Source organism: Gopherus flavomarginatus, chromosome 7, assembly GCF_025201925.1.
Source record: "Gopherus flavomarginatus isolate rGopFla2 chromosome 7, rGopFla2.mat.asm, whole genome shotgun sequence".
In the NCBI taxonomy this organism is placed as follows: domain Eukaryota; kingdom Metazoa; phylum Chordata; order Testudines; family Testudinidae; genus Gopherus; species Gopherus flavomarginatus.
Window position 1 is genome coordinate 96,658,697 of NC_066623.1, and position 21,310 is coordinate 96,680,006.

The 21,310-nt window shown below is 39.3% G+C and overlaps 1 protein-coding gene across 3 annotated transcripts in view; it reads left to right on the plus strand.

Moving 5' to 3' along the window:
* Positions 1-18,747, plus strand: part of GNG12 (G protein subunit gamma 12) — a 64,220-nt gene extending 45,473 nt beyond the window's left edge. For all 3 annotated transcript variants that reach the window (XM_050963677.1, XM_050963676.1, XM_050963675.1), the window contains 3 exons: positions 13,733-13,850; positions 15,042-15,174; positions 16,348-18,747. In XM_050963677.1, coding sequence (XP_050819634.1) covers positions 13,755-13,850; positions 15,042-15,167 — 222 coding nt within the window. In that variant the 5' untranslated portion in view covers positions 13,733-13,754 and the 3' untranslated portion in view covers positions 15,168-15,174; positions 16,348-18,747. The remainder of the gene's footprint in view (positions 1-13,732; positions 13,851-15,041; positions 15,175-16,347) is intronic.
* The last annotated feature ends 2,563 nt before the right edge of the window (positions 18,748-21,310 follow it).

Genomic DNA, 21,310 nt, shown 5'->3' on the forward strand with positions numbered 1-21,310 from the left:
TATTCGTGCGTTGATCTCATTATCCAGTGATCCATCACTGGATATGACACTACCCAGGTATTTAAAGTTCTCCACTACTTTAAGCTGAGTGCCATCAATGGAGATACTTGGGACAGAAGCATTTGATCCAGGTACAGGTTGATGGAGAACTTCTGTCTTTCCGAGGCTGATAGTCCGAAGAGTTGTGAGGCCTTGGGAAACTTGTTGACAATGTGCTGAAGATCATTTTCAGTGTGAGCCATGAGGGCACTGTTGTCGGCAAAGAGTGCCTCAAGAAGGATTTCTGCACTGTCTTAGTCTATATGACTGCACATTTACTGGTAATTGGAAGCATGACCTATTTCTACCTCTTTGAATAGCTTTTTAAAGAATAATTTGCTTAATAGCCCGTTAAGAAAATCCTTCTCCTAAACTTTGAGCACAAATAAATATATAAATTCTTCAGAGTTGTGTTCAAAATGTATATAAAGTTGCAAACCGTTCATCACCATAGTCTGAAGTAGAGGGCAAATACTACCATTGAGAATTTTTGTGGCTGTTTATGTAGTATAGATACCCCTTGATTCTGAAGGAAAAGAAGATTATTGGGTAGTACTCTGGTTGGTTGTTTAAAACTCCTCTTAAAATTAGGAATTTATGTAGGCAGCCAGCCCACCTTTAAAATCACCTAACTAGTCTGTATTCTGTTCAAAAAATCTGCAGAAGAGATCTGCTCAGTTTTGAGAGGACTATGTAAAGTAGTGCTACTGCTTATGTTTATCTGAAGATGAGCGAAGAAATAGTATCGGTTCAGTACCAAATTTGTTAATTTATTTTCCAAAGGGCATGAATGTCTTGTATGTCTGAATTACCAAAAAGCCTAACTATTTAAGAAAATGGACAGTGGAACTTATTAATAAGGTCATTATTAGAATTTTCTTTTGTCCAGTACTTTTTAAGGTCAAATTTTACAATGTAAATCCAGTGTAACTCCATTTTTTTAAATGGGAGAAATTATTTTTCAATGAAGCTAATCTGGATTTACATCAGTGAAGCTGAGAGAAAAATTTAGCTCTTAAACTTTTTAGTAGCTACTCTTTGACCTATTTTTCTTTTGGCCAAGGAAGATTTAATGGAAAAGGTAGAGAAATCATCAAGTGTGTGTTCCATTTTAAGAAGAAAAGATTTTCCTTCCCCCCGCCCCCCCCCCCCCCCGCAACTTTTTTTTGTATTGTTGTAGCACCTCTGAGCATTAGTCATGAATCAGGATACCATGCTATGCACTATACAAACATAGGACAAAGTTTTATAGTATATTAAGTAAAAATTGAGATGCATTGAACCAAAGTTCGGATTGTATTTGTTGGAATGGATCCAGGCTCTCTGGGAAAGGACTTCACACCACTTAGCAAATACCTCTTCTTTACTCCAAACATTTTTTTAAAAATATACTATCAGTTTGCTCTGTTGATAACCAATAAATCTTTGAATATGGATATAATGTACTTAATACCAAATTCAATGGCTGTATTGCTTGTCCTATCTAACAGCACGTGTTGCAGGTTAGCAGCTGGAAGTTTTGTCTTAAACAAAAAACAGTATGTTCAAACAAGCACATTTTATTCTTGCAACAAGGAACCATGTTTTTGCTAGGCATTTGCATGGGGCCTAGGACAATGGGGTTGTGGCCCATGACTGGGACTTCTAGGTGCTATTGTAAGACAATTAATTAATAACTTACCTAGACAATACAACTCTCAGTCTGGCTAGATTCTTTAAATTGTTTTTAAAAAATCTGCGAGAAGTCTAGTTAGGACCTGAGTTCTCAAACTCAGGCAATGTAGTTGGACCACACTCCCCTGCCCCTTTACAATCACATAATATCCTTGTGGCAACAACAGCCATTGTTTGTGTAAAAGTATTACGTTTAACTTGTACCCTTTCAGTACAGTCCTTACCTTAGGCCTTAGTTCCTCCTGTACCTCTGACACATTGGGTAGTCCAGTTCCTTCACTGATGACAGTCACTTGCTAGTTGTGGTACTTCCCAAGTGATGCCAGCACGCTCAATATCCTATCTCATTGTCTTCTGCTAGTTCTTCCTTGCTTTCTCTTTCCTCCCTCGGTACCCAGTTGAATGCTTGTTTAGCGTGTACACCGTATGGAAGATGGAAGACATGTCCCAACTACCTGAGTCTTCTTTCTGTGACGATTTTTTTGAACATCCTGCTGTGTTAGCCCCCTTACTCCCATTTGTTATGTTGTCTTTCAACGAAATGTGTAGTTTCTTCCTCAGCCATCTGTGATGGGCAGCCTCCAATCTCTTTTTGTTAGCGATTGTCATTGGCCAAGTCCCTGCTCCGTACAGTAGCATGCTCAGTACAGTGCATTGACCTTCAGTTTGGTGTGGAGACCTCTGTCTGACCACATATTGTTTATCCTCCAAAAGTGGTGCTTGCTTCTCCTACTCTCATATGCCTATTCTTTCACAGCCACTTTTGAATGTCATCACACACTGTCCAGATAGCAGAACTCTTCTACCTGTTCAATTTCTATTCCATCCACATACACCTTTTGCATCCGTTGTCCTACCTTTGTAAATCGGTTTCCTTTACATTTATTTTCAATCCAATTTTTGCTGCTTCCTGTTCTACCTCTGATGCAAGGACAGTCATTCTGTTCCATTTTAGACTTAGTAAATTAACGTCATCAGCAAAATCAAAGTTATCTAGCTCATTTCCATTAACCCAGGTTACAGCATCCATGATATCTTTTGTTGCCTGCTTCATCACCCAGTCTACTGCTAATCCAAAGAGGATTGGTGATAACTCATGGCCTTGTCTAACTCCAATCATAATATCAAACTACTCTCCCAAGTCTGTGTCCAATCTTATAGCACAGTTGCTGATTTTATGTGTGCACGCATATTTTTACAAACCATTCAGCCATCACACTCTTCACTTCCTTTAGAACTTTTGGATGTACAGCAGCTGGTTCTGGTGACTTGTTGCTCTTAAATTTATCTGTTTGCTCCAGAGATTTATCTTTAACACCTCAATCTCTATTCAGTTCAAAACATCCACATATGATGTGTATCTTGGGTTTTTTGATTTGCAGACATAGTAGCACATAAAAAATGCATTCTCTGCAATAATTACACACGTATTGGCCTGTCTGACGAGTAATATCAATTGATCTTTTTCAAATGCATTGAGATTGCCTGAAGTGTGAAATACATTTATCCAAATAAATATGTTCTTTGTTAATGTCAACTTTTCCTACTTTCTCTTACTGTATGACTTTTACATTTTCTGATTAAAAACTAAAACCTGGAAAAAATGGCCTTTAATATTCCTTATCATACTTTTTTGCTGAGTTAATTTTCAGTGTTGGTCCATTTTCATTTTTACTATCTTCTCTGGGTATTATTTCTATTATTAATAGTATTAACATAGAGAATCTCTTGAATGGGAGTTGGTGGCTTTAAAAATGTCATACTTTAACTGCAGGGAAATCAATTAGTATTATTTTGAAATTGTACATGACGACTACTTGCAGAAAACAGCCTTACTTTCCAGCACAGGAGCTGAGTCGTATCTCTCTAGTGTTTCTTTTCTTTCTCTGATTGTCTCACAGTATGATGAAATAATCTATTTAGTGAAGGGGAACCCGGCCCCATAGCAAAAATTTCTATCAAAAATTAATAATGTAAACTCTCCACCCATATAAAAGGAAAACTGATATAATAGCTGTGCCTTTTTGTTCTGCTATGGTTAAGGTTCTGTCAGTGATCAAGTCCTAGTTTTAGGGGCTTCGTCTAAATATAAAACTTCACTGTCAAATTTTACTTGTAACATTTCTAGTGAAGGAGGAATGATTTGTGTAAATTAAAAAAAAAAAAAGCTTGGTAAGCTCTTTATAACTGCAGCACCAGTAGAAGTGAACAGTTTAAGATTCTTTTTATATTTATATTTATTTAATTTATAAATTAAAAGTCTGATCCTGTGGTCCTTAGGCAAAACTCCTCTTTGAACTCTTTGGGAACTTTGACTCAGTAGAGAATGTAGGTTTAGGCCCTGAATGTATTAGTGGATTCGTGTAGTATAAGTTCTAATTGCTTTTTGTATGGGTGAAAGAGAGATGTATGGGTTTTTGAGTAAGACCCTAACAGAAGTCTTTTCTCTCTTTCTTTAAAATTGCATTTTATTTTTAAATGATGTTTTTAATCTTAAACATGCTGCTGTAAAACCAAGGCAGTTTGTTGTTGTACGTTAGTTCTGGCTTTCTAAGTCCTTAAGCCAACTCCTCTTTTTTTTTTTTTTTTTCTTTTTTTTTTTAAATAGTTGCGAGTCACTGTCCAGTAATGTTCCAGTCTCCTGGCTCAGTTCACTGGACAGTGGTGTAGCTATGTCATGTGAGTAGTTTTACTGGCAGAGCTGTAAACATGTCAGCTCAGGTGCTGTCTGGGCGATAGTGTCATAAGAACTTTGATTTGGGCATTGTTGTAAGTTTCTGGTAAGCAATCTCTTAAAGAGCATATTGCTCACACATGTCTGGTACAAAACAGCCAGTGCTCTCATGGGACTGGCTTCTCTTTTGTAGTTGCACAACAGGAAATCTGAACTATTATGAGTTCTTTAGATTGCTAACTACAGCTTATTTTATGATTGTGTGGAACTAAAACGTTTTCACTTAGGCATCAGTTAAGTGTAAGATTTTAAACTAGACTAAGCTGTTTTCAGTGTTAAATTATTTCGTCCCATTTTAAAAATCTTCTTCCATATTTGTGATAGACTATATAATATATTCCTGGATGACCAATGTCACTTAAAAATATCCCTTACTGAGCTGGCTATGACTATCTTGTATGTAAAAAATAGTCTGTTTGCTGTGTGAGCCTTTAAATATGATGAGTCAACAGATGGTTAATTCACCGCATAATAAACCAAAACAAAGTCTCTTGACTTTTTTTAATTCTCAGCAATTTTCAGTTAGGATGTATTTTCCAAAAATAAAAAGTGCACCTGGAAACACTTCACCACCACCAAAACCAGACTCCTGCTCAAATAGTAGCATGCTCTTTCCCAGCCAAAAAGAAAAAAAATCTACCTTGTGAATATTTTTCTTATGCGAATTGTCACTATGTTCAGACAAATGAATTGATCTCTCAGTAGAATCTTCTCCTCAAGTTCTTTGCAAAAGAAATACTGCCATACTGACAGCATTTTAATAGCTGGGTAACACAGTTTCCCTCAGTGTGCACAAACTGTATACTACTACCAGGAATGTCTCCCAAATAGTGCTGATATTTTAATTTAATATGGTATAGATGGTAGGCCAGACTGGAAGGTGATTTAGTATCTATGTTAGACTTTTTTGTGTCAAAATGTTGATGCACATAATATGTCAGCCATCTGTGAACCCTTGACCGTCTTCTGCACAGCCAAATTACATAAAGACTTCTCACCTCTCAAAAACAGACACTGTTCCCAGAGCACATTAAACACTGCTTATACCAGATTAAACAGTTAACAATGCTCGGGCTTATTTTCCTTTTAAATTTAAGAAGATAAACTTTTGTTCCTGTAAATGTGGGATTTGGGCAGACTGAGTGAGTTCTACCTTACAGGTGCTGTATGAGCTGCTCCACTCATTTCTGCCAGTTTACTACAGCCCTGACCTGTAGTACCTCAGCGACTCCCGTCCTGCACCTCTTTTGAGCATTGTCTGCCAATTGTGACCAAAGACACTTTTCATGTGACTTAAATCAGGAATTTAATATAGGTCCACAGAGCTTGAAAGGCTAGGGAATTAATGCTTTGCACCACCTACCTTTCCTTTATCCCACCCCATTCCATTCCATCCCATCCCTCCCTTCCCCACCCTGGTCCAGAAATCGCGCTGATTTTCAGCTCTTTTGCAAATGAGGAAAGAATCAATATTTACCAAATGAAAAGACAAAATCAGTTTGGGCGTTGGAGTTGGGCCACATTGACAACTTTACAGGAGCCTGATAGGCGCTGCTGATTTGCAAAAGATGGAACCTATTGTAGTCACACTCATCATAAGTGGGAAAGTTTTACCTGGGGAGATAGCACGTCCCAGCATGCATTTCTCCATCCCAAATGGAGCACTGTATGCTGTAGTTTCTGTGGATCACACCTCTGTATTCAGGATAAAAATGGTCACAATGCATTGTTACTTGACCAGATTTTCATCTGCAGATTAATGACGATGCTTCAGAATTTCAAGACAGAGACTGTCTGTTACTATGTGTATGGGCAGTGCACAATATGAGCGTAATAGGACTAGATCTCAGTTGGGGATTCTAGATGCTATTGTATTACAAAAAATAACACATTTAAACCCTTGAAAACAACTGTTTCAAAGGAAGCACTATCACCATTTGGGTTTTTGTCTTGGAAAGATTTTATCTTGAGGACAGTCAAAGCTGAATAAGTTTCTGTAAAATGGAGTGTTCATAAATTTGAAAAAAGTCTAGGGACAGTCAGCGATACAGTAAACTTTGGAGATGAGGGAGCAACCTGTACTGCAACTAATCAGTTAATAATTTTTTTTCCTATCACGGAATTTGGATGACTTCCTTCTGGTAGTGATCTGTGTTTGAAAGGACTGGCAGTGTGTGCTGTCTGCTCTGCCTTCCCAGCATACAACCGTGAGAGATACATTTTCTTTCCAAATTGCACCATCTTTGCTCCAGCTCTGCCAAGGAAAGCTGAAATACAGAAACCCTTGATGGAAATACTGTGTGAATTGGATAGTACGCAACCCACAGCCAGTTCAGTTCTGAAAATACTGCATGCAGTGTCTGCACTAGAAACTATCCTAATCTTTGAACTGTCATGATGGTTTATAGAACTCCTTCAGTCATATTTGCTGAAAGTCAGCCATTTAGAGTGGTAGCATCATTTAAATTTATTCTGTTTCATTCTTCTCTAGTCTCCTTTTCCCTGATGGAAATAAGGGAGTTACTAGAAAAGTAGGTCAGTGTTGTGAAAGCAGGTGATTATTTAAATGGCCAGATTCATCTAGATATGTGAGATTTATGAGTGTGTTTATTTTTTAACATGCATGATCCAGGAAATAAGTTTGAAATGATACTTGGAAATCTGTTATTTAATGTCCCTTCTGCCTGCTTTTAAATAGGAGGCACTGTCTGTCATTTTCTAATTAAGCTAATCACCAGCATGCTAAGTAGAGTCCTTCCACATTGTGCATTTGGCTTTCTTCCAGCTGGAAAAGCTTTTGTATTGTGTGTAGCTTGTTGAAGGCTGACAGCATTCATTCTAAAGCTCTATACTCTGCTGTTTCACTTTTTTATGTTCTGCTTACGTGCAGCATACTCCTGCTCCCACTGAAGTTGATGAGAGTTCTGCTCCCGACTTCAGTGGGAATGGCAGCAGGCTTTTGATGATCTTTGCATTGTCTCCTGATTCATCGTTGTGATTATACAGTAAATGCTGTGTTATCCGGCTCTTTATCAGCCGGAAAGCTTTATAAACTGACATTTCTGATCTTCAGTAGGGTTGCCAGGTGTTCAGTTTTCTCCTGGTTGAAAAAAAACAAAACACCTGGTTGAAAAAGAACCCTGGCGGCTCCGGTCAGCACCACTGACCGGGCCATTAAAAGTCCGGTTGGCACAGGATTGGCAGGCTCCCTACCTGACTCCACATGGCTCCCTGAAAGTGGTGACATCTCTACTGTTCCTAGGCAGAAGAATGGCTACGGGGGCTCCTTGCTTTAACTTTAGCAGCTAAACTGGGCACTTAATTATTGAAAGCACATTTTTGTACCAACTGTTTTGCGGCGGCAAGCGCTGGGAGGAGAAGTGGGGAGGCGGCACGCTTGGGGGAGGAGGCAGAAGTGGGCGGGGCCATCTCTGCCCTCATTCCCTCTCCCCCAACCCTTCTCTGCCCTCATTCCCTCTCTGCCTCTTGTGCCAGCTCCTCCCTCAGCCACAGTTCTGTCCCCAGCTCTGCTTGTTCAGTGGTTTGAGCATTGGCCTACTGAACACAGGATTGTGAGTTCAATCCTTGAGGGGCCCATTTGAGGATTTAGTTGGGGATTGGTCCTGCTTTGAGCAGGGGATTGGACTAGATGGTCTCCTGAGGTCCCTTCCCCAACTCTGATATTCTATGATTCAATTTTAGCTCTTCTGTTGAGCCAGTTGTGCAGTAATGTAGGGGAAGCATGGACAGATTCCATTACTGGTAAGGTGCAACAGGAAAAGTTTGGGCATCGCTGCCTTGGATTGTAAGTGACTTGAGGCAAGTGACTGTCTTTTTGTTCTGTGTTTGAGGAGTGCCTTGCAAAGTCAGGTCCTGATTCATGCCTGGAGCTCCCAGGTGCCACGGTAATACAAATAAATTCTAAGGGAAATAAAGCTAGATATGATGATTATAGGCCTTTCTGTGGCATTCACTGTATCTGTACACCTGAAAAAATAAATTTACATTCATAACACCCCTGTGAGGTCGGAAGTATTACTATTTAAACTGAGTGCAGCAAGATTAAGGGCTGGTCTACACTATGGGGGGAAATCGATCTAAGATACGCAACTTCAGCTACGTGAATAACGTAGCTGATGTCGAAATATCTTAGATCAAATTACCTACCATCCTCACGGCGCGGAATCGATGTCCGCGGCTCCCCATGTTGACTCCGCTACCGCCGTTCGGGTTGGAGTTTCGGGATTGATAGGAGCTCGTTTGGTGATCGATATATCGCGTCTAGATGAGAAGCGATATATCGATCCCCGAGAAATCGATTGCTACCTGCCGATACGGTGGGTAGTGAAGACGTAGCCTAAGTTACTTGCCCAAAGTCACTCAGGAAGTCCATGGCAGAACAGAATAGAGATCTTATGGTTTCCAGTTCAGTGCCTTAGCCACAAGACCTTCTTTACTCTTGTAAAGAGTGTTTTTTCTTTACTAGTGATTGTATTTTACTAAACAAGAAGCTATCAAAATATATGTAAATGAAGATTAGTTACTTTTGATATTTTCTTTGTACTCATGGCATGAACATAACACACACTCTTTGCTCCTTTTTTGTCACTGGGAGCCCTCAGTGTTATTACATCTTTATTATATATGTTCAGCTAACTATTTATAGTAGAATCAGCTAAATTAGAATGCCACTATAGATGGCCTTTAGTCCTGATTACGTGGAATTCACAATTAATGGAAAATACAGGATAATTATTCATGTCACTGTCTGGGAAGAGCAGTGACATTAATGAAGAGGCCAAGGGAGTTGGGAGGAGACTGTTTGCGCTGGGACAGGATCTGAGCCTGTTGCTTGCTTGCCCAGCTTTCACTGTAAGCGGTGCTGGCACCAGCCCAGCAAGCAGCTGCTTGGGGCAGCCAACAGCGAGGGGTGGCACATCCAGGTCTTTGGCGGCAATTCAGCAGCAGGTCCCTCACTCCCTCTCGGAGCGAGGGACAAGCTGCCGAATTGCCGCCGAAGAATGAAGTAGCGGTGGTAGAGCTGCAGATCGCAGTTGCTGCTTTATTTGTTTGTTTGTTTGCTGCTTGGGGCAGCAAAAACCGTGGAGCTGGCCCTGACTGTAAGGAGTTCTGAGTACATATCTGGCAAGAAGCTAGCAAGGAGAGTTTTGAAATACCATAACTTCATATACTTTCTGCACATATCACAGCTATTGTTAATGTGTCTAAATCTTGATATGTCGTAGCTGCTTTGCAGTGTAGAATTGTTTGATCAAATCTAAAAAGTACTGGATATTATTTAAATTCAGAGAGGGAGAGAATGTTCTATACTATTCTGTGCAAAGAGGGCTTTTTAAAAAGCAGGGTGCTGCTGAACAGGCTGAAAACTACAGTATGTGCAAAAAAAGGGGGGGTATGCTTTTTGTTAGAATAAAATAAAATAATGCTATGCTTGTTTGGCTAGTCAAGTGCAAGATTCAAGAGGGGGGAAAATGGGGTTGTCTGGATAGCTGCACAAAGGTGAGAAATATGAAACTTCCTCTGATATACTATATTTAGGGTCTTTGGGAGGTGATTTTTTTAAATATGTTTGAGTTGTCCTATAAGTGAATTTAAACACAGCACAGCAGTAGTTGATTATTCTCCACAGATGTTGGTGAATAAAGACTGTCACTGCTGAGTTTGTATACAAATCCAATTAGAGACATGCCAGTATTTTCATAGAAGAGTGACATAGTTTAAATTACAGCCTGGCACAGTGGCTTTGTCCTAACTACCTCTTTTTTGCTTATCTAGATATAGAAGCACCGTAAAGGCATATTCAGTATATTGCCGTAGCACTGCTGAAACAAATATCTTTTTGTTTTGATTTTGTTCTATTAGCTGTGCTCCTCTACCTTAATATTTCCCTGTCCAACCCTCTCCAAACTGCCATCTGCAATGACCCACAGGCTAAGGTCTTCACTAGGCAGAAGAAATACCCTTTGGCTATAAAAAACAGAGCTAAACCTGTGCCTCTTTAAATTCTGGCTTTTTTACTTGTCATCCCTGCTGTGTGAGGGGCTAAATGAAGGAACGAGTGACTACTTGCAGAGGCCACGGAACACCACCGCTCTCTTGTGTGCAAACCTCTGGAGAGAGACCACTCTTACAAGCAACCACATTTGCTTACTCACATGAGTGGTCGCTCTTGGCAGGTTTTACTGTACTTGTTTTTCTGTTTTCTAGAAGTATTTGTGGAGGGTAAAATTTACTAGTTTAATCTCTTGGCTGCTGCATAAGGAATTAGTGGAATGACCATATTATTTCAAATTTGATGCTGCCAACTGCTCAAGTTGCCTCTTTTATCCTCATGCTGGTCTCTGATCAGTGCTTGTTTCAGCAGAAATAATGCCTGTTTCTGAAGTGTAGGCTGTACTTCCTACAGAGATGAGAAACAACTTAGATTCCATAGGACAAATGGCACGAATGTTGCTGCCCTAAAATAAATAATAATTATATTTCGCTCTTATGTAGGACACTTACTATGTATGGCATGGTCTAGTGGTTAGAGCAGAGAACTAGGTGCCAGGACTCATTCAGTCTTACTTTTTGGGAGTGCTGCACAAGCTAGCTCCAACCGAAGTGCACAGGAACTGTGTTCAGCACCTGGAGAACTAGGTCAAAGCGATCTTTCCCCAGCTCTTCCAATAATTCACTTTGAGGCTTTCGGCACGTCACCTTAGGCCAGCATTTTCAATGGGAGCTGCAGTTGCTCATCAAGGATAATTTTTTGAACATAAGGGCCGGGATTGTCTTTCTTTGCTATGAGTTCCAGTACAGCACATTCTACCATTAGCAAAGCCTCAAAATTTTCTGCTCAAAAAATGACACTTCAGCCTCAGTAGTGATTAAATCCATCGTGAAATAGGCGAATTCCTTGGACCCATCTTTATTGATCTTTTTAAGAGTACCCTTATGCATCCTAGATGTCTCTCTTCATGTGTTGTTTAATTTGCCACATTGTTTTGTGGTTGGTCTTGACTGATGATATGCTTCATTTGCATTTGCCTTTATTTAAAAAAAAAAATGTGTAACTGCAGCTAGCTGAGAGTGGATACTGACCCTGGCCATGTAACAGAAGTATTACCTTTTGTGGCCATGACCCTAGCCTATGATGAGAGTCAGGAAACAAAGATCCATCTCTTGCCAGCACTCCAGTGTTTTACACCTTTATTACAGTATTATTGTAATAAGGAAGTGATGATGGTAAATCAAAGTACAGAAGTCTTTTAGAAGGAAGACTTTGCAAAGATTATGCTTCAGGAGGACTTATGGGGGCAGGGGCGGCTCTAGGGATTTTGCCACCCCAAGCACGGCAGGCAGGCTGCCTCTGGCGGTTTGCCTGGGGAGGGTCCGCTGGTCCTGCGGGAAGTCCACTGAAGCCGCGAGACCAGCGGACCCTCCGCAGGTAAGCTGCCAAAGTCGGCCTGCTTGCCGCCCTTGCAGTGCCGGCAGAGTGCCCCCCATGGCTTGCAGCCCCAAGCACGTGCTTGGCATGCTGGGGCCTGGAGCTGCCCCTGTATGGAGGCTGGGGAAACAATAGTTGAGCAGTGAAGTCCTCTGCAATTCTGTAGTCCTGCCTGCCTGTGTAACAAACTGAAAGTGACTTGATTACATGATGTCTTTCGAACTTGCTTATTACACAATTGTCAGAGGCCACCTTGTGATTTGATAGCTATTGAAGTGTGAATGGTGTCAAGATGACAGAGTAGTATCATGAGCAGACAGACATTATGAAATACACGTCTGTGGCCATGATAGTGGAATCTTTTAAGAGTCTTTGTAAAGAGACCACCATTATGCCTGCCAGATGAAAACACCAGTCTGAGCAAACAGTTATGCTTAATTATTTACTTTTTGGAGCAATTTTGATTTAGACAGCAGTTTTCTTTCGTTTTTTCTCCTTCATTATCATTGAGTTGGATCTGGCACAGTGACAGTTTTGCTCTCATGCTTGTCGCAGTGTGGCCTTACACAGGGTTCTCATTAACTACTTCTTAGGATTTGGTTGTCTGTGATGCTGAGAGCAAATCTGGTGTTTCTGAGCATGACTCTGATTTAGTGGCACTGGTTTAGTCACAGGCTTGAACTATTTGTGATCAAAACCTGCACTCTAATCACTCACATGCCTTCACAGAGGCTAACTTTACACACTATAGAGTCAATGTCCAAAAGCTTTGATCAAATTGCAGTCATGTGCTGCTGCTGAGATCAACTGAACACAACGGGTAGTTTCCAAGTGCAGCACTGTTAAAACTGTGTGGCATGAGTGCTGCTTCAGATTCTCATCCTGAGAAGAAAAGTATGATCTGTCTCAAAGCTGCTCACTCTTTTTACCAAAAACACATTTTGAGCCAGCCATGTGGGTGGCGGGGGGGCGGTGTTGGGAGGGGTATTGGGGTGTGGAGTAGCAGTATTTCTCTGGACTTTGGCAGCTGTTATGTCTGATTTCTGTGAGAAGCTGGAAGATTGTTCTTAAGTCACTACTAAATCCAAACATAACCTTATGTGGGTGTGTGGCAAAGGGCGGTGGAGTAGGGGGTGCTGGAGGTGCACACATGACATGCTCTCTCCTAATGAGCAAGTGGGCCATTTCTCTGCCCCTTTCCTTCTCTGCTGACCTATAGATCTGCCTGGGGAAAGGATGCTGTGCCATGTAAGGACGGTTGTAAAATACTCCTCCTCCTACAAGAGAATCAGAGGCCAGCAGGAGAGAAATGGCATCTGTCTCTGACATAGTGCCTCCTGGCACAGTCTAGATTCCACAACCTCCCCTTGCTCAGGGCTGTGCCTAAGGGCAAAGTTCATCCCATGATAATCAGTAATAATACTCTAGCTTTGGAGAGGTATGTGTGGCTCTAAAGCTAGTATCTGGCCCAGTATACAACTTTCCATAATCTTCTTGCAGATGTCTGTTTTTAAAATGAGCATAGGAATACTTTTATGAATGTCTTCAACTTTAAGGGAATAAATAGATTAATAAAAAGCGGTTGGGGGGAAGTACAAGTGGAGAAACTATTAGTGGAGGCTGTATTCATATTAATGGGCTTGGAATTAGGGAGAAAAAAGATACATAAAAGCTTCAACAGTGTTCACTTTTTTTCTTGCTGGTATTTTCTACGTACAATATCTGATCTGTCAACATTTCACATAAAAGAACTAAAATTCCTTTTTCAGCATATGGCATTGCCTCTATACAGGGATGCAGTTTTTAGAAAAATAACCAATTGTTTTTCTTAACAGAGTTTGAGAGATTTCATTGAAAATGACTAGCAAAACAACTAGCACAACAAACAATATAGCTCAGGCACGAAGAACTGTACAGCAGTTAAGAATTGAAGCTTCTATCGAAAGAATAAAGGTGAGAAACGTTCTTACTGATATTTCTCTCTTTTTTTTTTTAATATGAACCATGTGAATTACTGCATGTATATTTTACTAAACTCCCAATATATATGTACATATTTTTTTTTATTATGCAGTGTACGTCACAGAGGTTATCTCTGAATGTGGTAGTTTCACTCATACCTATGGTACTGAACTTTACAGATTTCCTTGTTGTTGTTATAGAAAAAATTGTACCAACAGTATAATACGTACTTTATGGACATGTGAGAAGACCAGATCTTTGCTACTGGGAGTTTATAATCTAAATCTATAATATGTAGTGGGTGGAAGATGAGATGCTATGTAAAACAGTTTTATTTCCAATTGAGCATGTTAGTTTTGAATGTTTAAATTTTACTGTATATATCTTTGCAAGTAGATCAAGGGTTTGTAGCCCTCTTGAAAGAGGAAGAGTTGAGACAGGATGCACCTAAATTATGGTGGACAAGGAGCCCAAACTTCTCCCTGCTGCCCCCCCCCCCCCCAGTGGTTAAGGAATTTGATTAAGCTAAAATATCACCTATTAAGATTTGGCTTTTTGTTGTTGTTCTAACCATACCTTTCCTTGCCTTCATTCTTCATTTTATTAATACTCTCTGCAGTCTACCAACTGTCCAAAGGTCAGCAGACTGGTTAATACACCTGACGTTGGTACTTTTCTTACAGTCAGCTACAGATTAGGAACATGCAATGTCTTGCAAGGAAATGACTGAATCAGTTTCCTAGAAACTGTAAGTCAATTGATGACGTCTCAGTGATGATTAACAATGATGTCTAAAGATACAAAATCTTTTTACTAGAAGCCTGCTCGATTGTTCTGAACTTGCTGTTCAAATCTCAGCAAAATGTAAAGTTACTCATGCCTATCTTCCCAAACTAACCCCAAATTACCTTTAAAGACACAGCATCCTGGTTTATCCTTGTTTTTGCTTACTTTTTTTCCCATTCTACCAACCTCACCAAAGCCAGTCCAAGAAGCAAAGCACAGAAACCTTTGCATTATGCTCGGTGGCCTTAGCTCTGGACCTGAAGATTTTATGGATTCCTAAAACTCTGTTTTCCATATGCAGAACTAATTCACTGTAGCTATGGATGCATCCCACAGCCCATTCCATCCTATTGCAAATGATCTGGGAATATTTACCATATTGTGTCTTTTTGCCAGGTATCAAAAGCATCAGCAGATCTCATGTGCTATTGTGAAGAACATGCCAGGAAAGATCCTTTACTAATGGGCATACCTGCTTCTGAAAACCCTTTCAAGGATAAAAAAACATGCATTATATTATAGCAGAGCAGTAAGTACCTCCATAGCTTTCCCAAGCAAAACAGACTACAAGCAAATTATTAGAGAAATAACCTTATGGTCACCTGATATCAGCGGTGTAAAACAGCAGTGTATTTACTATGTGTGTAAATGAATTTTTAAGCTTACTATTTTTTTCTTTATAGTATCTTTTACTAGGTAGGAAGATTGTAAACTAAATTATCCTATTTCTTGTAAAATGGAATGGGGTCTGTGGCATGCAGCTGGTAATTCCCTTGTGTTGGCTTTTATGTCGATATAACTATGTTGCTCAGGGTGTGAAAAATCCATGCCTCCCAAGTGACGTAGTTATACCAGCCTAACCCCCTGGGTAGACAACTCTGTCAGCGGGAGAACTTCTCCCGTCAACATTGTTCCTGCCTCTCTGGGAGTTGGATTAACTACCCTAAAGTGATCTGCTGCAGTGCTGTATGTGAAGACTAGCCCTAAGAAGAGAGGGCTGGATGAGGTGAAGGTCTTTTTTAAAATGAGTAATATCTGCATTTCAGTTTAAGGTGTTAGGCTACACAATCAAGACCAAAGTTGCCTGATCTTCACCTATAGATCAGCAAGGTAGACAAGTAATTCGACTCTTATTCAAGATTAATTTACTGTAGCTTATTTAAAATAGTGTATTTGTATTCAATTAGTGTATTTATGTATTGGTGTTGTGTGTGTGTGTGTGTGTGTGTGTGTGTGTGTGTGTTTATGTATATACACATTCCAAAGTGCATTCTCTGACAAGACTCCTTGCAAACAGCTGCTGCAATTATACATAAACTCCATAGGTTCATGTCTTTACCTTCAGTTATGTCTTAACTCTTTAAAAAGTGAAAAATCTGGTTTTGTGTCAAGAATCCATATATTTCTGATGATTTATGTAATTTTTCATTTTTGAGAGGGTCTAATAAAGGAGAATTTTAATCCTTTTATTCTGCCCCTCTAAATTTTCTCCTCAAATTATGATCAATGTAGCTCCTTTAATAGGGCTACAGTAAGACTCCAACACTTTGGAACTAGCATTTCTCTTGCCCCACGGCTAAGGTGAGGGGGAGGATTCTATCACTCCAAGCCACATGGGTCACCTGTGCAAGTCTCATTTAGGTTTTGTGCAGTGATCCAGGATTTGATTCTTTTAATAATTGAGTTCCCCTTTCTTTTTAAGGAAAAAGAAGCCAAATCCTATCCAGATTATGATCAAGCAATTGTAATTGGATGGCCTTTCCATAACATCACTGAAGTACAAATAGCCTAATAAAGTTTATATACAAGTCTTGTGTATTGATGGAATAAATGAGTGGAAAGAAAACAATACTGACTTCTAGTAGGTTACCAATGTTCTTTTGTATGTGTGGGTGTTTCCCTATAGCCAGCTATACAATACCTGCAATTGTGATCTTCTGTAATGATATTTACAGAAATTATTAACCACTTTTAATTTACTGTTTTATGTTGCATGTGTCTAATTTTGTATTAAATTATATAGACACTACTAATAATATGTTATGTTTTTAACACACCTCCTTTCAAAAATCTAATTTTGAGACTTCCTGTAAGAAAAAATAAATGCACGGATTGTTCTGTGCTGACATTCAAATTATTTTTATAATTAGAATATTTTTCTAATAAATTCAAAACAATCTAGATTTTCACTGATTTTATTCACCATATTTCAGTCATTTTGTAATGCGTCTTGTTAAAAACAGTAATTAACTTAGCTATATGCTTTCATAACTGAGTTACTAGCCGCAGTCATGCTGTATTTCTTCAATTCCGTAATATCTTGATTTTTTCAAAGTAACTTTTTAAAACCAAAATATTGCCCTTCTGTTGATCTATTATGGCCCGTGTTGTCAGCAATTTGTGGCTAAATGTTTGAACCATTTAGAACCCAAATGAATATATGGAAATGTACTGTGTGCACATATGGTGATACAAAGGTCATTTTGATACCTGGCTCTTTCTCTTTGGCCATTTCTAAGCTATTGGTTTATGATCCTTCATACGCATAGAATTTCATGTCAGAAGTATTCAGCTAAATTAGAACTTTACAAACTTGTTTTATAACTACTTACGTTGCATTAATTTGAGTAATGAGTTTAACTGCAGACTTTTTTAAAATGCAGATTTTCTTTTGACCTGAATCCATTTTGTTCAGTTACGACTTCCATATCCAAATCTATTCAGTATTTTTACAACTGGAGTCATAAGTGCCATGATTGTGTTTTTTAAGTTACTGAATCAAAACATGTAAATGATACATTTTAAAGTATTATCACAAACATGTTGCCATAAAACATACACTACTGGAAATATTTTCATAAACTCGGGCCTGACTCAGTGCCCATTAAAGTCAATGAGAATTTTGCCGTTGACTTCAGTGGAAGGATGATGAAACTTGGGATTACTAGCATACCGTACTTGTAACCTGTTGAAAGCATTTTCATAAATATTAGGATTCTAAATGTTCGTAGTGCCACAATGTATGCTTGTTTTTAAAGGATGAGTTAATAGTGATCTATTTCCCCCAGTTTAATCTGAAGTGTATTTTTCTACTTTTTTCATACACTTTTGACATCTTTGCAATGCAAGGACAAATAGCTGCGGTTTAATTCCTTCTTAAACTTACGCATTTAAATAGCAAAAGAGTTTTATTGGAACATAATTGCCCTTTTACCCACATATATATATGATTAGAAATAAGGTGCCAACTTCTTTCAGATGCCTTCTAACTTTTAGCCTGAAACACACAGAAACTATAATAAAACAGTAAAATACAACTGACTGCTTCTGATTACTTTTGTGTAGGTTTTTAAATAAACTCTGTGTATTGTATTTTAAACACAGTATGTAGTGTCATCTGAAGGTTCAAACAGCTACTTATGTTTTTATAATATTACTCTTTAAGTATACAAAATGCAGTATAAAGTAGACCTTTTTGTTTGATGAACTTGTGAAGAGAATGAGTCATGCAGATTGGGAAGAATTGTGAAGATATATGGACTTTCTAGTTAGTGAGATGAAATAATGAAAACCAAACCACCCCAAATTCATACCTGTTGGGATACTGGAGGTTGCAGGAATGATTTTTGGCCAGGCTAGCTAACCGGAACCACAGTACTGCAACTTACTTGGTGCTCTGAGTGCAGATACCTCAAATGTAAAATCTTTGTGATGTAAAATGAACCTGATATTATTCCAGAAAATTTTAGGGTTCTTTTTCTTAAACTAAAAGGCCCATTTGCTTGGTTTTTTCCCCACCTAGGTTTACTGATTTGATTGTTTGAATACTGTTGTTTTGTATCGTAATTGTAACTTCAGATTCACATGAATGTTGTCACAATGATTTGCCTTTGACTTACAAATGGCTTTATGAAATCCTTTTGTTTTCTCTAACATGATTTTGCCATTCACCAGTAAGCCTCTTAAAGTAGTTCATTGTGGTCTTTGTATGGAACAGGGCTTCTTATGAGAGAAAAAACTATTAACCAAGAGAATTTGATGGATGGCTAATGTTCAATATCATGGATATGAAATACTTTATTAAAAATATCACTACTTTGTATATTGTCTCAGCTTGTCATTGTAGTTCAGTTCACTTTCCAATGCACAGAGCCTGTTGAGGAATTAGACAAATGTCAACCATCCAGAGGGTCCGAAGTCTTTCAGCACAATGGTGTCAAACACTGACAAAGACGATGTTCTTGGAAGAAAGACAGACTAGATGTAAATTTGGGGTTGGGGTGGAGGTGGAGGGAAAGGAATGACTCACTCTGTAGGTCAACTTTGCTAAGCACCAGGGTTTAAATTGGGAGGCTGGCTGTGTATGTGCAGTGTTACTACCAACTGTAATCTTATGCGCCAAGTCTTAGCTTTCTCTTTTTATAAAAGTCTCTCTCACCTTGTGGTTACAAAACAACAACAAAAAACATGAAAATGTAGCAGATAGAGAGCTCTGCCTGTTCATGCAGAGAACCTGAATTAAAAGCTCTGAGAGAAACTCAAACGATGACTGCTCATCTCAAAGGAGTGTTAACTTGGTTGCCGAATGAGAATAAATTTAAATGTGAATGTTGTCTTTCACTGTTGATGAAAGCTTGTAGGGAAGGAGAGGGAAGATCATGTTATGAAGATCCGCATGGTGAACTTCAAGTGACATAATGTGTGGTGCCATTAATTGGTAACATTTGGAAGAGTTGGTGTCTCTCTCCCCTCCTAACTCCACAATCGAGGAGGAGCCAAGCCCATTAAGCTAGCAGAGCCTAATAGATACCTGATCTGCACGGAGGGGAAACCAAGTCATAGCCCAGCAGAGCATGGAGGATTGTATTTGGAACATCTGCATGCTTTTCTAGTGAGTGGTATCTCAGGTGGGCAGAGCAAGGAAGAGTAGGACTGTTTTGTTTTTTCCTGTTCTATTCTTGCGGAGCTCCACTGGGGTCAGTAGAGTTGTGCCAGCCCAGATTCAGCCCTGCATGAGGATCTCTGATTCAAATGCTCCCCTGGCTCAAAAGTATTTCTAACTTGCTCAGTATTATCCCTTTGGAGCTATAAGGACCTCTGCTTAAATTCTGGAGGGAGACATGTAGGTCAGTGCATGTGTCATAAACAAATAAGTGAGAGTTAATAGAACAGAAGTACTTCATATCTCTTTTGCCTGTAAAGGGTTAACAAGATCAGTGAGCCTGGCTGTCACCTGACCAGAGGACCAATCAGGGGACAATATACTTTCAAATCTTGAGGGAGGGAAGTTTTTGTGTGTGCTGTTAGAATTTGGTTGATGTTCTCTCTGGGTTCTGAGAGTGACCAGACGTGCAACCAGGTTTCTCTCCAATCTCCCTGATACAGGCTCTAAGTTCAGAATAGTAAGTATTAGGTAGATAAGGCGAGCTAGGCTTATGTTTGTTTTCTTTATTTGCAAATGTGTATTTGGCTGGAAGGAGTTCAAATTTGTATTTTGCTGAAAGGATTTTAATTTGTACTTGTATACTTAGGCTGGGAGGGTATTCCCAGTGTCTATAGCTGAAAGACCCTGTACCTATTTCATCTTAAATTTACAAAGATACTTTTTACTGTTTTTCTTTCTTTAATTAAAAGCTTTTCTTGTTTAAGAACCTCATTGTTTTTTTATTCTGGTGTGAGATCTCAGGGGACGGGGTATAGATTCACCAGGGAATTGGTGGGGAGAAAGGAGGGAAGGTGGAGAGAGAGGTTAATTTCTCTCTGTGTTAGGATTACCTTCTCTCTCAGGGAGAGTCTGGGGGGGGGAGAGAGAAGGAAGGGGGCGAAGGTGAATTTTTCTCTCTGTTTTAAGATTCAAGGAGTTTGAATCACAGTGATCTTTGAGGGTAACCCAGGGAGGGGAAGCCTGGGAGAGGCAACGGTGAGGGAAAGGGTTTACTTTCCTTGTGTCAAGATCCAGAGGGACTGGGTCTTGGGGGTCCCGGGGCAAGGTTTTGGGGGGACCAGAGTGTACCAGGCACTGGAATTCCTGGTTGGTGGCAGCACTACAAGTACTAAGCTGGTAATTGAGCTTAGAGGAATTCATGCTGGTACCCCATCTTTTGGACGCTAAGGTTCAGAGTGGGGAATTGTACCATGACAGCATGTCTTTCTACAAAACCCAAACATGACTATAAGACAGGCTTATTGATATCCTTGAAATTTACCCATTGGGCTTCTTTAAATCTTGTTTCTATTTTCCTAGTTCCCTTTTATTAAGTCTTTCAGACAGGAGAGCCTGAGAATTACAAACCCCAGAGTTACAAACTGACCAATCAACCACACACTTCATTTGGAACTGGAAGTATGCAATCAGGCAGCAGCAGAGACCAAAAAAAAAAAAAATAAAACAAATACAGTACAGTGCTGTTTTAAACATATATTTTTTAAAAAACAAAAGGGGGGGGCATTTTTCTTCTGCATAATAAAGTTTTGAGCTGTATTAAGTCAATGTTCAGTTGTAAACTTTTGAAAGAACTAATATAGTTTTGTTCAGAGTTACAAACATTTCAGAGTTACGCACAACCTCCATTCCTGAGGTGTTTGTAACTCTGAGGTTCTACTATCGTGAAATAGAATTTGAGGCTATAATTTGTATTCCTGATTATCCTGTGTGAGTGTGATCT